Source organism: Tinamus guttatus, unplaced genomic scaffold (assembly GCF_059628265.1).
Source record: "Tinamus guttatus ecotype Peru unplaced genomic scaffold, ASM5962826v1 Tinamus_guttatus_pri_ptg000052l, whole genome shotgun sequence".
NCBI classification, from domain to species: domain Eukaryota; kingdom Metazoa; phylum Chordata; class Aves; order Tinamiformes; family Tinamidae; genus Tinamus; species Tinamus guttatus.
The window spans coordinates 10,666,549-10,684,076 of record NW_028288586.1 but is presented as its reverse complement, the minus strand read 5'-3'; the positions used below and the strand labels follow the sequence as shown (position 1 = coordinate 10,684,076).

General features: G+C 35.7%; 1 protein-coding gene across 2 annotated transcripts in view; it reads left to right on the top strand.

Annotated features, from left to right (window-relative positions):
* HTT (huntingtin) overlaps positions 1 to 17,528 on the top strand; it is a 71,135-nt gene that overhangs the window by 20,246 nt on the left and 33,361 nt on the right. For both annotated transcript variants that reach the window (XM_088540034.1, XM_088540033.1), the window contains exons 13-34: positions 328 to 451; positions 720 to 838; positions 1,740 to 1,851; positions 2,648 to 2,788; positions 4,330 to 4,488; positions 4,569 to 4,666; positions 5,099 to 5,238; positions 5,892 to 5,955; positions 6,293 to 6,393; positions 7,801 to 7,947; positions 8,870 to 8,990; positions 9,248 to 9,324; positions 9,845 to 9,996; positions 11,237 to 11,439; positions 12,225 to 12,351; positions 13,260 to 13,387; positions 14,077 to 14,187; positions 14,371 to 14,448; positions 15,122 to 15,345; positions 15,959 to 16,037; positions 16,171 to 16,332; positions 17,250 to 17,305. In XM_088540034.1, coding sequence (XP_088396160.1) covers positions 328 to 451; positions 720 to 838; positions 1,740 to 1,851; positions 2,648 to 2,788; positions 4,330 to 4,488; positions 4,569 to 4,666; positions 5,099 to 5,238; positions 5,892 to 5,955; positions 6,293 to 6,393; positions 7,801 to 7,947; positions 8,870 to 8,990; positions 9,248 to 9,324; positions 9,845 to 9,996; positions 11,237 to 11,439; positions 12,225 to 12,351; positions 13,260 to 13,387; positions 14,077 to 14,187; positions 14,371 to 14,448; positions 15,122 to 15,345; positions 15,959 to 16,037; positions 16,171 to 16,332; positions 17,250 to 17,305 — 2,723 coding nt within the window. The remainder of the gene's footprint in view (positions 1 to 327; positions 452 to 719; positions 839 to 1,739; positions 1,852 to 2,647; positions 2,789 to 4,329; positions 4,489 to 4,568; positions 4,667 to 5,098; positions 5,239 to 5,891; positions 5,956 to 6,292; positions 6,394 to 7,800; positions 7,948 to 8,869; positions 8,991 to 9,247; positions 9,325 to 9,844; positions 9,997 to 11,236; positions 11,440 to 12,224; positions 12,352 to 13,259; positions 13,388 to 14,076; positions 14,188 to 14,370; positions 14,449 to 15,121; positions 15,346 to 15,958; positions 16,038 to 16,170; positions 16,333 to 17,249; positions 17,306 to 17,528) is intronic.

The window sequence follows — 17,528 nt, the reverse complement described above, 5'->3', positions numbered from 1 at the left end:
ATCTGATGAGATGAGGGGCAACTGTCTTTAGAGTAAGGGAACAGTGGAATTTGAAGAGAAGTGAATGCTCCAGGTATTTTACCTTCTTAATCTTAGCATCCGGGTTCATAAATCAAGTGGGAGACTCTGATGCAACCATGGGCCCTAAGAACTCAAATGCTGGACAGGGAGGAAAAACTGCTTTGGGGCCTGCATGCAGCTGTATGCTAATATGCACCATACTCTGTCTGCTTTGGAGTTGTTTCTGGGTTACTAACACTGCATGTTTGAGATTTAATAGTGTGTGCTAAGCTAAATTATTTTAAGTTTTGTCCTTGCACTGTTTAGGTTTTGGAGGGTACTGAAAGCCAGTATTCTGGAATGCAGATTGGGCAGCTGCAGGATGAGGAAGAAGAGCCTGCGAATATTCTCCAAGACGATTCATCAGAGCCTTTCAGAAATTCTTCAGTTGGTATGTTAAATAAATAGCGTTTTTTTTTTTTTTTTTTAAAAAAAAAAAAACAGAATTGATATCACCTTGAAAAGACAGCAGGTACAGGTGCTATGAAACTTCCTGCCCTGAGGCCTGACAACTCAGTGGGCATAAATAACTCTTCTAATAAGTCAATTTTTTAGATCAGTGTTAATTCAATTTTCATGTTTTTATAATGAAGCTTAGTTAAACTGCTTTTAATTTCCCTCTAAAATGGTATTTCATGAAAATACTTTTTTTTTGAAAGGTCTTCAACAGCCTCACCTGTTGAAAACCATGAGCCATAGTAGGCAGCCTTCTGATAGCAGCGTAGATAAATTTACATCAAAAGAAGATGCAGTAGAGCCTGGTGATCATGAGACTAAGGTGAGTCATGGCCACAACAATCTCTGTTAAAGCAGCTAAGTATGGAGAAAAAAATAAATTGTTGATAGTCTTAGGAAGTGTATGCATGTAGCATGCTTAATTATAGGACAAAGCAACCAAGGTTAGTAATCCGATTTGCAGGTTTTTTTTTTTGTTTTTTTTTTTTTTGAAATGAGGTAAATACGCAAGTGTACCATCAGCAAAAGCAAAACACAATGCATGCTTAATTTGTGAAACTGAAGGCATCAAAACTGCCATGAAGAACACAAATTTCTTATGTTTGTGCCTTAGCAGGGTATATTGAGATTTTAGTTTGTTATCTGAAGTATTTTTGTCCTGGAAGCTAGCTATGTGTGAGGGCAAAACTCCTCAGAGATTGTTATCTTACTGAGTCTCCTTTTCTGCAGAGATATCCATTCTCCTCTGTTTTTTAGCTTGACATTGGACAGTGTGTTAGCAAGGGGAAAGGGAAAATAGGGTTTGAGCAGGCAGAAGTTAAATCAAGTTGGCCTACTGTGGAAATCAAAGTCCAAAAGTGCATAAGGTTGTGAGGCTTTTTTGGAAACAACTGAAGGATTAATTGCCTCTGGTACAACACTTCTGAAGGTCACTGCTCCGTGACAAAAATTATCAAACTGCTTCAAACAAGCAGTAAATCTGGGTAATTCAGAAAATGCACTGGAACTATTGAAGTTTTGATTAAAATTAAACTGTGACACTGGAGATGAACTTTTCAATATGATTAAATTTTAGGACCTTCTTTTTGAATAGCTATTTAACACATTTGATAATTTAAACTTCATAGTTTTTGCTTTGTGCAGTACTCTAAATTTTGTTGTTAATGTCATTTAAATTGAAGAGCAATTTTTATCTGTGTAAACTTGTAATTTCCCTGCAATAGCCGTCCAGAGTAAAGGGAGACATAGGTCACTACACTGATGGAAACGCTGCGCCCTTAGTGCATTGCGTTAGGCTTCTGTCAGCCTCTTTTCTGCTCACCGGGGAGAAAGGAGGTAAGTGTCTGTTCAAGGCTCTTTGATTAATTGTGTCTCAACATGCGATGTTGTAAATGTCATCAGTTTATTCTGACAAGTTTTTGAACTCATTTTACTGAAGAATTCTGTTTGCTTCTTTTATAACAACCACTAGTGATTAAAAGCTGAAGAAACCTGTTCTGAGATGCAATCTGCTCTACAGAAACTCTTTGAAAGATATAGAAGAATGCAGTTCTCTATATTCTTTACCAATTCTAATGTTCTTTACCAATTTATTATATTTAGAATGCCAAACCTTGTGATAATTAAAATATTTTTATTTGGCTAGTTAGTTCTAGCACTCAATTGGTGTTTTAATTCAGAGCTAATTTTTTGAATATATCACAGATAGAGGAAATACTCTTTTACTGATTGACCTTAAAAATTAAATGATTTAGCAGTAATAAAGCAGAGAATGGAAGATTTCCAAAGACATAGCTGGAACTCCAAATTCAGCCATTTTAGCTTCCAACATTTTATAGTGTCTGTATGTGTATGGCCTGATGTGGTTTTTCCTTTTTTAATTATCTTTTTATTCTTTTTCCTTTTTTTTTCATTCCTAAATGGTTAATTGTTAATATGCAGTGCTAATGCAGAACTTTGGGACAGGCAATATTTTAACTTGAAGGAGATTTTTTTTTTTTTTTTTTCAGGAATGTTGCCTATAATTACTGCCTCTAATAGTGGGGCTTGCTTGCTTTGCCTTCGAAGGCTACACTAATTTCAGCATGTGGAATTATTAAATTTGCTTTATTTTTTTTTTTCCCCTCCCAAGCTTTAGTTCCTGACAGGGATGTGAGAGTCAGTGTAAAAGCCCTGGCAGTAAGTTGTGTTGGAGCAGCTGTTGCCCTTCACCCTGAGTCTTTCTTCAGCAAATTGTATAAGACACCTCTTGAAGCCATGGGAGGAGAGTATGGTATGTTTGCTGTTTATACCACCTTATTTAATGTTCTTGGATTTTCAAGTCGGTGAGAGTTCGCTTGTGTGCGGTGGTTTTTGTTTTGTTTTATCAGGCGCTCAAGCTCTTTATCAGCTTCAGAGAAGAAAGTTTTTTAGCACGACTAGTGTACAAAAGTGGTTTGTTTTTGTTAAAAATGATTTCTTCTGACTTAATGAAGATCACCTTATAAATGCATTTTAGGCAGTTAGGTTCATTGTTATGAATAATACATTATAACCTAGAGGATTTTGAAATATTGAACAGCTTTGAATATGGATAGTGGCTAAACTGAAGGTTGACCAAAACCGCTTCGATTGTTCCAGCATCCCTAGAGCATTTTGCATTTGAGGTTAAAAACTTAAGTATATATAAACTTACATATTTTATAGTATATAGTATATTCGGCTTACATGTGTATGTCACTTGCTCTCGATGATGTCAGTGAGCTGTAGATTACACGCCAGGGATCTGTGAAAGGCAGATTAAAGAAAGTGTCCTTGGAGAATGTGTCCCACAAGGTCTAGGAGTGTGGCTTTGCAAGGTTGAGGTTTAGGCTTATTTGTAGCCCTTGCCCTAACTCCTTACTTAAAAACTGTTTTGGAAGAATGAGGAAGAAAGTGATCTGTATCTCTTGGGCTAAACCACTCTTCCCCCAACAAACAACTTGAAACCTGTTTAAATAACTGATGGGGGAGAGAAAAAAAAGATGGAGGCAAACTCAGTGGCAAAGGGATGAGAGGCAATAGGAACAAACTGAAATACGGGGAATTCCATTTAAATAAAAATAAAACCTTTTCTTTCCCCCATTATAGTGCGAGGGTAGTCAAGCACTTGAAGAGAGTGCCCAGGGAGGCTACGTTCCTCCTTGGAGAGGCTCAAAACCAGATCAGACATAGACTTTAGCAACGGTTCTAGCTGAACTTTGAGTAAGGACATGGACTAGATTATCTCTAGAGTCTCTTGCAACCTCAATGATTCTGTGAAATTCCCCAGTGATTCTAAAACTATTTAGAAAAAAGTGCAGTTAGAAATACAACTGAACAGTGCAGTTGTATTACTGCAGTTATTGCAGTAATACAATAGTTTGTCACAGTAATATACGTAACTATGCAGAAAGACTCATCTTGAAGATCGAGTATATACTACCACATAAAATAAAAAGCCCTGCTGGGTCCAGAAGTAACAAAATAGTTGTAGACTTGGGGAAGGTAAACTGCTAGAGCTGGTTAGATAGACAGATTATGTCCATGTTATACAAGTCATGTGAACTCTCAGCAGTTCTTAGTTTGAGCTAGGTAAGGTTCTTCCCTAAAACACCATCCTGCTTGAAATGCTGAACATAATGAGCTCAGTTGTTCCCGTAGTCTCACCCTGTAAGTTAACCACCTGTCTGCAGTATTGATCATCGATTGATTTTTGGACTTCTTAGCTCCCTAGAATTAGAGTGTAAGGAGATTAGCAGTTAAATCCTAGATTAGTATTTTTGAAATAAAGTAGTTGTAACTTGTTTTTTTCAGAAGAGCAATATGTATCAGATATTCTGAACTACATTGACCATGGAGATCCCCAGATTAGAGGAGCTACTGCCATTCTCTGTGGAACAATTGTCAACTCTATTCTAATTAAGTCCCGTTTTGATGTCGAAAAATGGCTTACAAGTGTTAGAAGCTTAACAGGTAACAAATTATTTTAAGGCCTTTTTAAAAAAAAATTTAGCCGAAATTTTTACTTTATTTCATTTTGTTCTTTTTTTAAGGAAATCTCTTCTCTCCAGTGGACTGCATACCTCTGCTACAGAAGACACTGAAAGATGAATCCTCTGTTACATGCAAACTGGCTTGTACAGCTGTGAGGGTAAGCAAAAGCAGTAACTGTCTTGCACAGCCACACGTCATAGGGGTATTAGTCATGGAATAGGATGCTGTTATATTCAAATGTATCAATGTGGAGCAAAAAATGACTTCTTGTCCAAGAACTTTATTGTAGAAAGCATGAATCCAGGCAGACAAATAAAGAAACAATTAGAAAATGATTGTTGGTTACAGTATTCCAAACATTCTATTTCTTGTCATAAATGTACACTTACGAGCTATAACATAAACCCAGTTTTTAGGTTTATTACATAAACCTAACCTGGAAAGGAACCTAACTCTAGTACTTTGTCCTAGCTTCTAAGCAGCAACATTTTGTGTGTTTTAAATAAAAACAGCTTTTTATGGTAGCTTACACATTTTGGTTCTATAGTATAACTGAGCATGTGTGTTTTTTTTTTGTTTTCCTTTTTAGCATTGCATCATGAGCTTATGTAGTAGCAGTTACAGTGAACTTGGTTTACAGTTAGTTGTTGACCTCCTCACACTGAGAAATAGCTCGTACTGGCTAGTAAGAACAGAACTGCTGGAAACACTTGCAGAGGTAGATTTTCGGTAAGTGTGCGTATTTTTCTAGTTTTATTGTAACTACAATGAAAGCAAATGTGTATAGGTGGCTGGGAGCATAATGGAAAAGTTACTAAAAAAATTAATGGGTTTTATAAAATTAATTTGGACTGCTGCTTCTTATTTAGAAGCTTGGATTCCTGATGTGGATGGTAGGAAACTAACACTCACTGCACTACCAAGCTCAGTTCTAATAATGCTGTATTTAGTTTGATCGTTTGTTTTATCTTAGCTTTTTAAAAATCTGTAATCAGATCATAACATTTCAAACCTAATTCAGGTTTCATGTAATAATGATTTATACTGAAAAAATACAATGCCACTTGTTTTTTGCTGTGTCCCTCATTCTCTACAGTTTCTTCCAAGCAGAAAGAAAAAGTCTTCCTGCATTATTCAGACCAAATTACTCTGAGGAGTGACTTTTGGAATGTGTTAACTTCTTTTCAAAAGTATCTGATTTATCTTGCATGAGGAAAATAAAATCCTCACGTATAAATAATGTTTTTTAGTTAAACATAATTGTTCTGGTAGATTAGCCAGATTATATTTAGCACATAGCTTGTCTTATAATGATAGCCAAAGTTGTGTTTACTACTTACCCTTATCATGCTGATTATTCAAATTCTTCTTTTTTGTAATAGACTAGTCAATTTTTTGGAAGGAAAAACAGACAGCTTGCACAGAGGAGTTCATCATTATACTGGTGTAAGTAAATTAATAATTAGTCTTTTTTGGTGGATCTAGGTTAAGGTGGAAATGCAGTTTCAGCACTTAATGTTTAAATTCTGTAAACACTGATTTATGTTACAAGTATGGTTGGCATAAGAGAACTGGGAGGGGCAGGATGGTGTGATGCCTTTCCCAGAAATGTGAAAAGATTTATAAAATATCAAAATGGGTCTATTCATCAATGTGGAAGCAAACATCACCTTACTGACTAGTAGGACAGAAAAAAATCTCACTTATTAACAATTTTTTAACAATGTGGTCAGAATTACGAAGAATTGTTTAGTGAACTTTGTGGTGCTAATTTATTTCCTAGCTTCTAAAACTTCAGGAGAGAGTGCTCAATGATGTTGTAATCCATCTACTTGGAGATGAAGATCCGAGAGTGCGACATGTAGCTGCAGCCTCATTAATGAGGTATGTATTAAAACAAAGGAGTTTAGAAAGAGATTTGCATGTTATTGTGTATCTAAAACTAAAAACAAATACTTAATGTATTTTGTTTTATTTAAATGAGGGATAGGAGGTGCATTAGCTTTTTGATATCTAGAATATGGGTTGTTCTTAAATATCAGACAATCATGCTTTATTTTTATAGCATTAAAATTGTAATCAACCATATTGCATTCTGAGGGTCGTGTTCAATTGCAGCTGCCTCAAGTCTGGTGATTTGTTCAGTTTTATCCTGACAGTAGTTGAACAGCTTAAAATTCAGCAGTTTTACCGAGTTGTACTCACGCTTGATCACTGTGATGTCCTCATGATTACAAATAGTATGTGTTTCACATTAATTATAGTAAAGTAACTAATCCTGCTGAAAAGAATGGCTTTGCTGTAACCCATTGGAGTTTCAATTAATATCCATATAAAAACATTAAACTGATAATTGGTTGGTAGTTTAATTTACTTGAATTTAAGGACTTTGCTTTTAGATTTAAATAAGTAAGTTGGGAGCACCTAATATTGAATTCGTGGAATGTCTTATTGGCAGAGGAGTCTCCTTCCTAGTTCTTCAGACTATTAATTGCTTGCTGTTCCTAATAACAAATAAAGGACAATAAAACTCGGTAAAGAAGTCATAACTGCTGTGTCATGTTTAGCATTAATTGCTCTTGTTCAGGGACATGGTTTGGAATTGCAGTTACTTTGCTAAACTGAATGGTTACTGGTCAGTTTTCTGTATCTTCATACTGATTTGGTGTATTGAATATGTGCTCTAATTAGAGAAGAGACTTGCCTTTCCAAGAAAATTTAGTTTTCAATTTTGCAGAAGCCCCTTGAATCAGCCAAAATGAGCATTAATTGGATCCACTGTCACTGAGCTTAAAAATAAATGTGTTCAGTAGCTTTTTGGTTTTGCTTAAGGTGAAAATGTTTTTTTTTCAGGCAGAATTAATTTTATTGTGCGTTTAAATTTTTCAGTATGACAAAATCAGTCAAAGTACCATTTTTAGTAGAAGCTAGTTTTCAGTTGACATGGGTGTCAGTGGGGAAGATTCCTGTAGAGGTAGTGGGGAGGATGGAGAGAGAAATGCTGCAGAGGTAGTAGCATGTTTTTGTAGTATCACAGTGTGTATCGTATATATTTAGATCATTGTGACATATGTATATTTTTGATCTAACATGCCTACAACTATTCTTTTGTACAAGTTCGAACGTTTTAGTTTATTATAAAGAGTAGTCATGTGAAGGTGAGTTCTGCATAATGTTCGACCAGTGTGAGTTTTACTAACAGTTTCATGCATGTAGCTGGCATGCGTAGCTGTGAGCTGTATTTAAAATCCCTTCTGAATAATGCTTTCCCTCTTGACAATTGTCGTTAAGGCTTGTTCCAAAGCTGTTTTATAGCTGTGATCAAGGACAGGCTGATCCAGTCGTGGCAGTAGCAAGAGATCAAAGCAGTGTCTACCTGAAACTACTAATGCACGAGACCCAGCCTCCATCTCACTTTGCAGTGAGCACTATCACAAGGTATAATATGTGGTTTGTCTAAGTTTTAAAAGTATTGTGGACCCAAATCTCAGCTCGGGTCCTCCAAAGGCATTTGCTTGCCCTTGCAGATGTAGTGAAGCATAAACTGGTATGTGACACAGTAGTGATGTGCTCACATGTTGGTCATAGGTAATTATTTTTCTTTGGTAATTGCTTACATCTTCTCTTGATCCTATGCCATCCAGTTTACCCATTAAATTGGACTAGTGCAACTTTGCAAGCTAATCATGTGTGCTTTATGGTTCTTCAGGTGTATTTATCAGGATTTCTGAGTCTTCACGTCCTTATTTAATGACTGTATCTGCAGAGGTCTCTTCTGTAGTACCAGAATTAAATCTGATATTAATAGTGTGACCTCAGTGCTGTCTTTTCATTGTCAGATACAGTTTGTTAAACTTTCCAATTTAGATATCAGTCTTTTAGACAGACTGACTTGTATGTTTATGTCAGCTCTTTCCTTCTGTCAGTTTGTCATGTAAACTTTTAATTATATACACTTTTTCCAGGATCTTGATAATGTCATATTTATATACAGCAGTATGGTCACAACAGATCTTTATGGGGAATATGTTCTTTCAAATGCAAAATAGCTCTTAGTAATCAATTTTGAACATGCAAAAAAGTGAGATGGGCTTAAGTGGAAGCAAAAAATAATGCTAAATTGTGGGGATTTCTGAATAAATTAGTTAAGTAAATGGTGTTTTTTTTTGTTTTGTTTTCTGTAGTGGAGAAGCAAAATTATTAAAATATATTTATGTGGTATTTAGAATCTACTTTTTTATGTTTTGTAACAAGTTCTCTCTAAAATATGTAATGGTAAATTAAGCCATACTCACTTCTGATTAAAGTATTGTTTTGTTTTTTAAGAACATGTGTGAGTAGTATAAATGTTTTTTTACAGAACATACAGAGGTTATAGTATGGTGCAAAGTTCAACAGATGTCACTATGGAAAACAATCTCTCAAGGGTTGTTGCAGAAATTTCCCATGCATTGACAACATCCACTACCAGGGCGCTTACGGTCAGTTTTCTTAGTCAACCGTTATAGCAACTATGTATATTTTTTCCCCCTTCAGATAAAATTATTTTCTGGCTATGTTTGTCTGTAGCTTTGTATCATGATTCTGTTTATTTCTATGCTATGGGCTGTATTTAAAGTGTAGTGCTGAGGTGTAGTGCGGTAGGGTTTATTTCCCTGTGTGTGTGTGCGCGCACATGAACACACTAATTCTTCCACTGGTGAAACTAAGTGATCCTGACTTTGTTCTCCCTTTTCAGTTTGGCTGCTGTGAAGCCTTGTGTCTTCTCTCCACAGCATTTCCCATCTGCACTTGGAGCGTGGGATGGAACTGTGGGTACGTTCCTTCATCCAATATTCAACTTCTAGGGTTCACGTTTATAAAAACGGAGGACACTTGGGTATCAGAAATTCTGCTTTAGGTGTTTGCTGTACTGCTTATCTTAACTGATATTTTAAAACTTCATACAGAAGGGTATAAGGCCAGGGTGTCATCCTTTAAAATTATTGTAAAGGAAATGGTGTGAAGCAGCAACCTAGGACCTTAATAGAGTTTGTCCAATCAAATCTGAAAGATTTGATTGCAATTGATTAATTACCTTTTTGTATCTTGTTGCATTGTAGTGCTACTGCTTGACTTATTTGTACCTTGTGTATTTGCAAGTATCTTAATTGCAGTTTGCTTAGGACTAGATCAGTTAGCAAATATATTTTGAATATTTTTATAGTATTGAATATTTTATAGTATTTATAGTGTTATTTTTTATTCAAGATTAGTAGTTTGCTTAAATGTTATTTGTCTGAACCTTTAACCTTACTTAAAATTATTTCATAACATTCTGCAATTAAACTTTCAGTGTTTCCCAGACGAGCCCTTCAGATGAAGCTCAGAAGGGCTGTTCCACTGGAATGGCTGGCATGGTGCTCTCCCTACTTTCATCAGCATGGTTCCCGCTGGACCTTTCTGCGCATCAGGATGCACTGATCTTGACTGGAAACTTGCTTGCAGGTAGTGGGGGAACAGAAAGGTGGTATCAGAATGCCTCTATCTTACCCCATTCTGATTGTACCCAACAAAATACTTCCAAGGTTAAATAAAAGAAATAAAGGAAGAAGAAAGTTGTACCTTCTGGAAAGAAGAAAGCTATGATGAGCTAGACAGGTCACTCACAGCTGCTAGCTAGATGCATAGGTTGAATTTTGTTATCTTCAGGAGCCAGTACTGTAACTGAGATAGTCATCTCTTCCAGTTTCACTTTATGCTCTTCTGTAAGTTGAAAGTCATTAGTTGCCTTTTGTACTTGGATTGTACTAGAACTTAAATTTTTGTGATTGTTTTTTAGAAACTACAACATAATCTTCTCAAAGGCATGAGGTTGCTAGCTAGCGAGTGCATTGCAACAGCCTAATTCATTTTTAGGTTTAGAATAATTCTATAAAAATTACTGGGAATTCCCTAGGGATCTCTGCTACTTTGCTCTTTCCTTTAGCTTCATTATTAGTGATTGGAGGGTGTGCGTTTTAATAAACACTGCAGATAAGACCAGCTTGCAGGAGTTGCTGTCCTTTTAAGGAACCAGATACAATTTCAGAGCATCTCAGCAGTGGAAAATGTTCTGAAAATAGGGATATAGTTCCTTAATGATGAAGAGACTCTGAAATATAATGACTGTTAGCCCTGTGGAAGAATTACCAACTAAACAAGTACAATGGGAAATAATTGGCTAAATTTCACTCCCACAATTAGGAATCTAGGATGATAGAGGATAACAATTTCATTAGTGTAGCCTCCAAATTTAACCAGTATAGTTTTTATACTTCATTTTCAAGATTTAGAGCATGTGCTGTCTCTATTTTGTTCTGTGATTCTATCCCTTTTGGTAAACGATTTGATTGTGAGATGGGAAGGAAAGATGGGCACACTCATTTAAGTACAGTCACAGTAAAATTTAAACTTGGAAACAATGTCGTATGTTATTCCTCATGAAATTCTGCCTCAGAGTGTCACTCCTTCAGTACAAAAATTAACATTTTTAAATTAAACTAGGATTTTTTTTTGTTTAATGTTTTGCATGTATCTCTGTCTTAAAAAAAAAAAAAAAAAAAAAAAAGAAAAAGAAAAAGCTATAGGATTTCTTTTCTCTTTTTCTACTCGATTACCTGTTTGTATAGAGATGATGAATGTACATCTGTCTACAATGCAAGTTTCAATTCTTTTTATTTTTCACGTAATTTGATTCCGATTGCAGCAAGTGCTCCCAAGTGCTTAAAGAATCCCTGGAGTGTTGAGGAAGATGCTAACCAAGGTGTTGTGAAGCAGGAGGAGCCCTGGCCAGCCCTGGCAGACCGAACTCTCGTTACTTTAGTGGAACAGCTGTTTTCTCATCTGCTGAAGGTCATTAATATTTGTGCACATGTAATGGATGATGTTGCTCCTGGCCCAGCAGTAAAGGTTAGCATTTAAATAATAAAATAATGTCACATAAGTGTAGTTGTAGTACAGAGCTATGCATTCTGTAATTTATACAGGCAACTATCTGCTATACTTTGACTTTGCTACATGTAGAAAAGCAACATGAAAAGATGTTCAGTGTGGTGTTTTTGCACCCAGACAAGCTTTTGTTTTGTTCTGCAAAAATTGGAATGTTATCTTAAATTTTGAACCTTTTATTCCTGGTAATTTCACTTGGAACATGAATTCAGTCCTCTGCGAAACTCTTGCTGACTTTGATTCAGCTGGCTGGCTGGCTGCAGTGCAGTAGCAGCACTTTTTTGGACTAAAGATAATTATTCTGCCTTTTGAATGTTCTGCAAAATACTTTCACTTCTGAAATAGCTTCTATGAGGTACTTTTTGGGGTGTAGCTAAATTTTGAGATTTATTTAATGACTGTAATGTAATGTTACTAGGCTTAGTGTTTTTGTTTGTTTTTTATTTTCAAGATGTATAAATTTTTTTTTTTTTTTTTTTTTTTTTACATTTCTGTTATCTAGAATCAAATGTTAGTCATTGAGTTCTGATGCCCTCTGCCTGGCTTATTCCAAAATTCAGAAGAAAAGTAGGGACTGTATTAAAATTCTTGGGGCATTGATGTCCTATTCAAAAAGCTGAGATAACTTGATTTAACTGACAGTCAAATAAAGGTGATTTTAAACAAAACATATACATACTTGTGCTTATGCGGAGGAAGAAGAGATACTTGTGGGTAAAACTTACTGATGCTTCTTTCAATTCTAGGCAGCGTTACCTTCTCTCACAAATCCACCTTCTCTTAGTCCAATTCGGAGGAAAGGGAAAGAGAGGGAATCTGTAGAACAGGCTTCTGTACCAATGAGCCCGAAAAAGGGTGCTGAAACTAGTCCAGGTAGGCATATTTATTTACACGGGCATAAGAGCTGGGAGGGGTAAAAGGAGTATGCTTACAGTATGAAGAGAGGATATAATTGTCTGAGTAACTTGTTTTCTGGAATTCTAATATTGATTCAGAAGTGTGAGTGGCTTATTGTCAACCAAACTCAAATTATAACCAATTTTGCATTGCAGGAAAGCCAGCTGTGTGTGCTCTTTTCTTTTTTTTACGTACTGCTTAGAAGCAGCGTACGTCAGGGTCTTTCTCATCAGTGGTTTTCTGAATCCGCTCAGCCATTCACTAAAAATAAAAAACAGTGTTTGCATCTGTTTTACTGAGAAGTTAGAGTTGCTTTGGAGCTTTTGACAGGAGTAGCCTGCACTGTTCTTGGAAAATAAGATTTTGAATCTTAAAGTCGTACTAATCAGTGAAGGAAATACATGGTGTTTATGCTTTGGAAATTGTGTTTGCATGTCAGTAATAAACCCTCTGTTTTAACTTTTCTTCACTCATGGGAAGTTAGTTTCTTGGAATACTTACTCATTTTCTAGTTGCACAGACTTTCCGTTTTTTTCATTTTTATATGTATTTAAGGATCTGAAAGCTTATCCTAGTTGTGATATTTTGTCTAATAGTTCAGATATGGCAAATTGAATGCTTTCATAATACATAGTTGTATTTCAGAGAGAAATACAACCAGAGAGGTTGTGGAGTCTCCTTCTCTGGAGATCTTCAAAACCCGCTTGGATGCAGTCCTGTGCCACGTGCTTTAGGTGTCCCTGCGTATGCAGGGGGGTTGGACTAGATGATCTCTAGAGGTCCCTTCCAACCCTAAGCATTCTATGATTCTATGATTCTATGATTCATGAGTGTCTTAAATAAAGTATATTGTGCTAATCTATTTAAAATACTTGCTTTTTAAGCTGCTAGGCAAACTGATGCTGCAGGACCTGCTCCAACAAGTAAATCATCATCAGTAGGAAGCTTTTATCATCTTCCATCGTATCTGAAGTTATATGATGTCTTAAAAGCTACCCATGCTAATTATAAGGTACCACATAATATAGTTTGGGTGAAATAAAATGTCAGACACTTGTTTCATGTTTCTTTAAACACTCCTCTGCTGAGACACTGACATCATGTGTTGCTTTACTGAAAATAAAATGCCAAATAAAATGGATTCCAGCTGCAGCCCAAGAACAACCTCTGAGTGAAGCTCAAGCTCCAGGAAGCTCCAAGGCTTCTTGTGGGTTGAGGATCTCATACTGTTTCCACAGACAAACAAGTATTTGCTTAAAAACACAACCACAATCTCATAGACACTGTCATCCTATAGCTTGTTTTGCTGCTATTACAAACACTAACTGATCCTTCGCCGTCCTGGCCATGCCAAATGGGTCACAGTGTCTGTTGTCTCCGCAGTTTATTCCAGGATGGGTGAGCTTTTTCCTCATTAGGTCCAGTAATAGAAGATGTACTCCACAGGGATGTGATATTCTGACTTGTATGAGTGTGGCATGTTTTTATTGCTCCCTTTTTTTTTTAACTAGTCAAAGTCCAAAGTTTTCACCAGTAATGGAGGGGTTAGGGTGAGGATATCACTGGTATTGACTGAACTAGCCTGAAATTATAGGCAGCAGATTATTTAGTGCCTATACCCACTTCTTGCTTTTGTCTTTTTTTTTTCCTCTCCCTTTTCGGGAACTGTTAAGTAAGAAATTGTTTTACTTTTATGACAAGGTTACTTTGGATCTCCAGAACAGTAATGAAAAGTTTGGATGTTTCTTACGATCTGCTTTAGATGTTCTCTCTCAAATTTTGGAATTTGCAACTCTTCAAGACATTGGAAAGGTATAAAATTACTGTATTTCTTTTTGTTTTGAATAGTATTAATTTACCTGATATTTGTGGTCTTTATTATAGCAGAAAAAAAAATCATAGCATTTGTAATCAAAACCTGTGCTGTTGTCTATTTTTATAGTAATGTTTCTAACAAAGGCACTTAAATGAGGTTTTTTTTTTTTTTTTTTGAAGTGTGTAGAAGAAATTTTGGGATACCTAAAATCGTGTTTTAACAGGGAACCGACCATGGCAACAGTTTGTGTGCAGCAGGTAAGCAGCTAATATATTTGTGTGTTGGAAGTTTAGCCTGACGCCCTGTGCTTCTCCATTGAAAATGGCCTTTCATTTTTAGGGAAGGGCAGTGGTAAAGACACTTTAGGGTACATCAGGTGGAGCAAACAGAGCATGTTTTTTTCTCTAAGTTTCATGACTTGTTCTGAAACTTGATACTACCTGAATAATCTTTTTTCTTCTTGACTTGCTTGCAATACAAGGAGCTGCTTTAATGCTAAGAAAATGTTTGTTTCCTACTTTCTCAAGTTTCCTGTAGCTAGTTAAATAGATGAAAAGATCTAGAAAACAAAGAGCTGCCTCATTGATGGACTTGCAAATTTCTAGTCAAACCTTTGGTTTCAAGTCACCAAAGCCTAATTTTGGGGTGGAGGAGCAGGTGTAAGATTTGCATTATTAGACCATCTTGAGTTGTTAAATGGTCATTCTTGAGACCATATTTTTGGGGGATGAGCTGTGGTTTGTTTCTTTAATTCGTCTAGCTTCCCTAAGCTGTCTTATTTCTCATGACATTGATCCAGTTTGTAGTTGTCAGTTTGTGATGGCCTCGCTTGCGAGTCTTTTGTGGGGGATGAGGAGCCAATTCTTATGTTTCTTCAAATCTTATGTCTATATTTCTAAACAGTTGTTTTTCTTTCCATTTTTCGTCTAGCTATTGAAGACGTTGTTTGGGACAAACTTGGCTTCTCAGTACGATGGCTTGTCCTCAAACCCCAGCAAATCCCAAGGCAAAGCTCAGCGCTTAGGTTCATCTAATTTGAGACCTGGCCTCTATCATTACTGCTTCATGGCACCATATACACATTTTACACAGGCACTTGCTGATGCTAGTCTGAGGAACATGGTTCAGGCTGAGCAAGACCATGATGCTTCAGGGTAACTCTTTCTTCCCATATGATGTAATGTTGACTTGAAGTGTCTTTTTCAGTTGTTATTTTTCATAAATACAACTGTCATGGGGAGGGCTTTGAAACTTGAAATTGTTGCATTGTCAATTATTTTTTCTGTACTTTTTGTCATTTTTTGTGGTCATGAAATCCTGACTGAGGCACTGTGTTACTGTATCACTGATGTGTCTCCTCAAACAAAGATAAATTATTAAAATGGATATCCCATTTTAAAAAAGTGTAGTAGTTTTAAATGCCTCTATTTAACATTCTTTTACTAATGTGCTAATTATAGCAAGCAGTCAAAAGCCTTAAGGAAAGGCAGAAAATGATTAACCAAAAACACCAGAAATTCATTCCCTGTTAAATATTTGTTGTCCACAGACCTACCTGATCTGACCAAAGGTTATGGTAGGTTGTTTCTGTTGCTCTCAGTGTGCAGTAAGTAAATATATTTGTAGTTTTTAGTTTTCTTCTACAAAAATTATCAAAGTAATTGATGAAGAAGAGTTGGTAAACAATGCACTTTTAATATGCTTTTAAGATGAGTCTGCCTATCCCTCCTTTTACGCGTTTTTTTCTTTTTTCCTTTTTCTTGATAGGTGGTTTGATGTGCTGCAAAAAGTTTCTGCGCAGATAAAAACTGGTGTTACTAGTGTAACAAAACATCGTGCTGATAAGGTATTTGCATCTGTTACTACTGAAGAAAGTCATACACAAGATTAAAAACACTTCCTCCTTTTTAAAAGTAGTTTGCTTTTGAACTGGAGAACTGCTCAGATATTAGACTACTTTAAAAATCTCTCTATTACAGAATGCTATTCACCATCACATTCGTTTGTTTGAACCCCTTGTCATAAAAGCATTAAAACAATACACTACTACAACATCAGTACAGCTGCAAAGACAAGTTCTAGACTTACTTGCTCAACTGGTTCAGCTACGAGTTAACTACTGTCTTCTGGATTCAGATCAGGTTGGTAATTCATCATTTTTGCAAACTTGTCAGATACAAAAAAAAATGAAAAAAATGCTTGCCACTATCTATACGTTATATTGCAAGTGAAAACAAAGACTTAAAGGCAGAGGAAGCTCTGTCACCCTGCTCTTAAGAACTTCCATTTCTCCTTTTTATTGTTGTATATAAATTGATTTATAAGCTCTGCAACAACCCTTTAAGGATTGCTAGTTATATCATTTTATTCCTAAAGTCAGTCTGGATAGTACTATCAGTATCATCGAGTAGAAATTACAGATTTGTTTGCAAATAGAAATACTACTTGAGTATGACTAATATGAACCATCATAATAGAGGAGTATTAAATGATTTTAATAGTGATGTGGAATCTGGTGACAAGTGCAGTGATCTTTGTAGTTGTCTATATGTCTATATAAACAGCCAATTTTTAACATAACCCAAAATATAAGTGTTTTATTCAGTACAGTATTTGATAGTATGAGTTGCAAACCACAAGATCCTGTAAATTGTTGTAGAGAATATCAAGTGCATGGCTTTTATCTTGGTTCAGGGCTAGGTTTCTTGAGTAACAATTTTTGGTTTCTTAAATGTGCATCAAATAGCACAAAATATTTAAACAAATAAGGAACAATCACATTTAAAAATGCATAGGCTGTGCTTTTAGCTAAAATTTTACATGAATCCATGCAGAGTGTACTAACCTGCCCAATCAATATGTTTCTCAAGTTATTATAAATAGAGAGAGAGAGAGAGGACATTTTATAATAGTCTAGATTGAGATATAAGTGAATATGCTTTTCAGTGCCATTCTAAACATGCGCTTTTATAACTCCATGTGTCAGGATACTTTTAAATGGAAATTAATGTGGTGTTTCTGTTGTGTACACCTCTTTAACACTTTACTTTCTCTCTAGGTGTTTATTGGATTTGTGTTAAAACAATTTGAATACATTGAAGTTGGACAGTTCAGGTATGAAACTGGAAGAAAGATCCTTTGAACAGTGGGTTTACATGCATCTTATCCCAAAACATTTAATGTTTCTACTGAAATACTATATTGTGTGTCGTGTTATTAAATAATATATTTCTAGTGGTAGTGAACAGTGGTCCAAATAAAACAAAAAAATCTTTGGAGAAGAAAAAAGTAATAAAGTCAGAAGAAAACATTTTTCTAAAATTCTTAGTGTAAACAA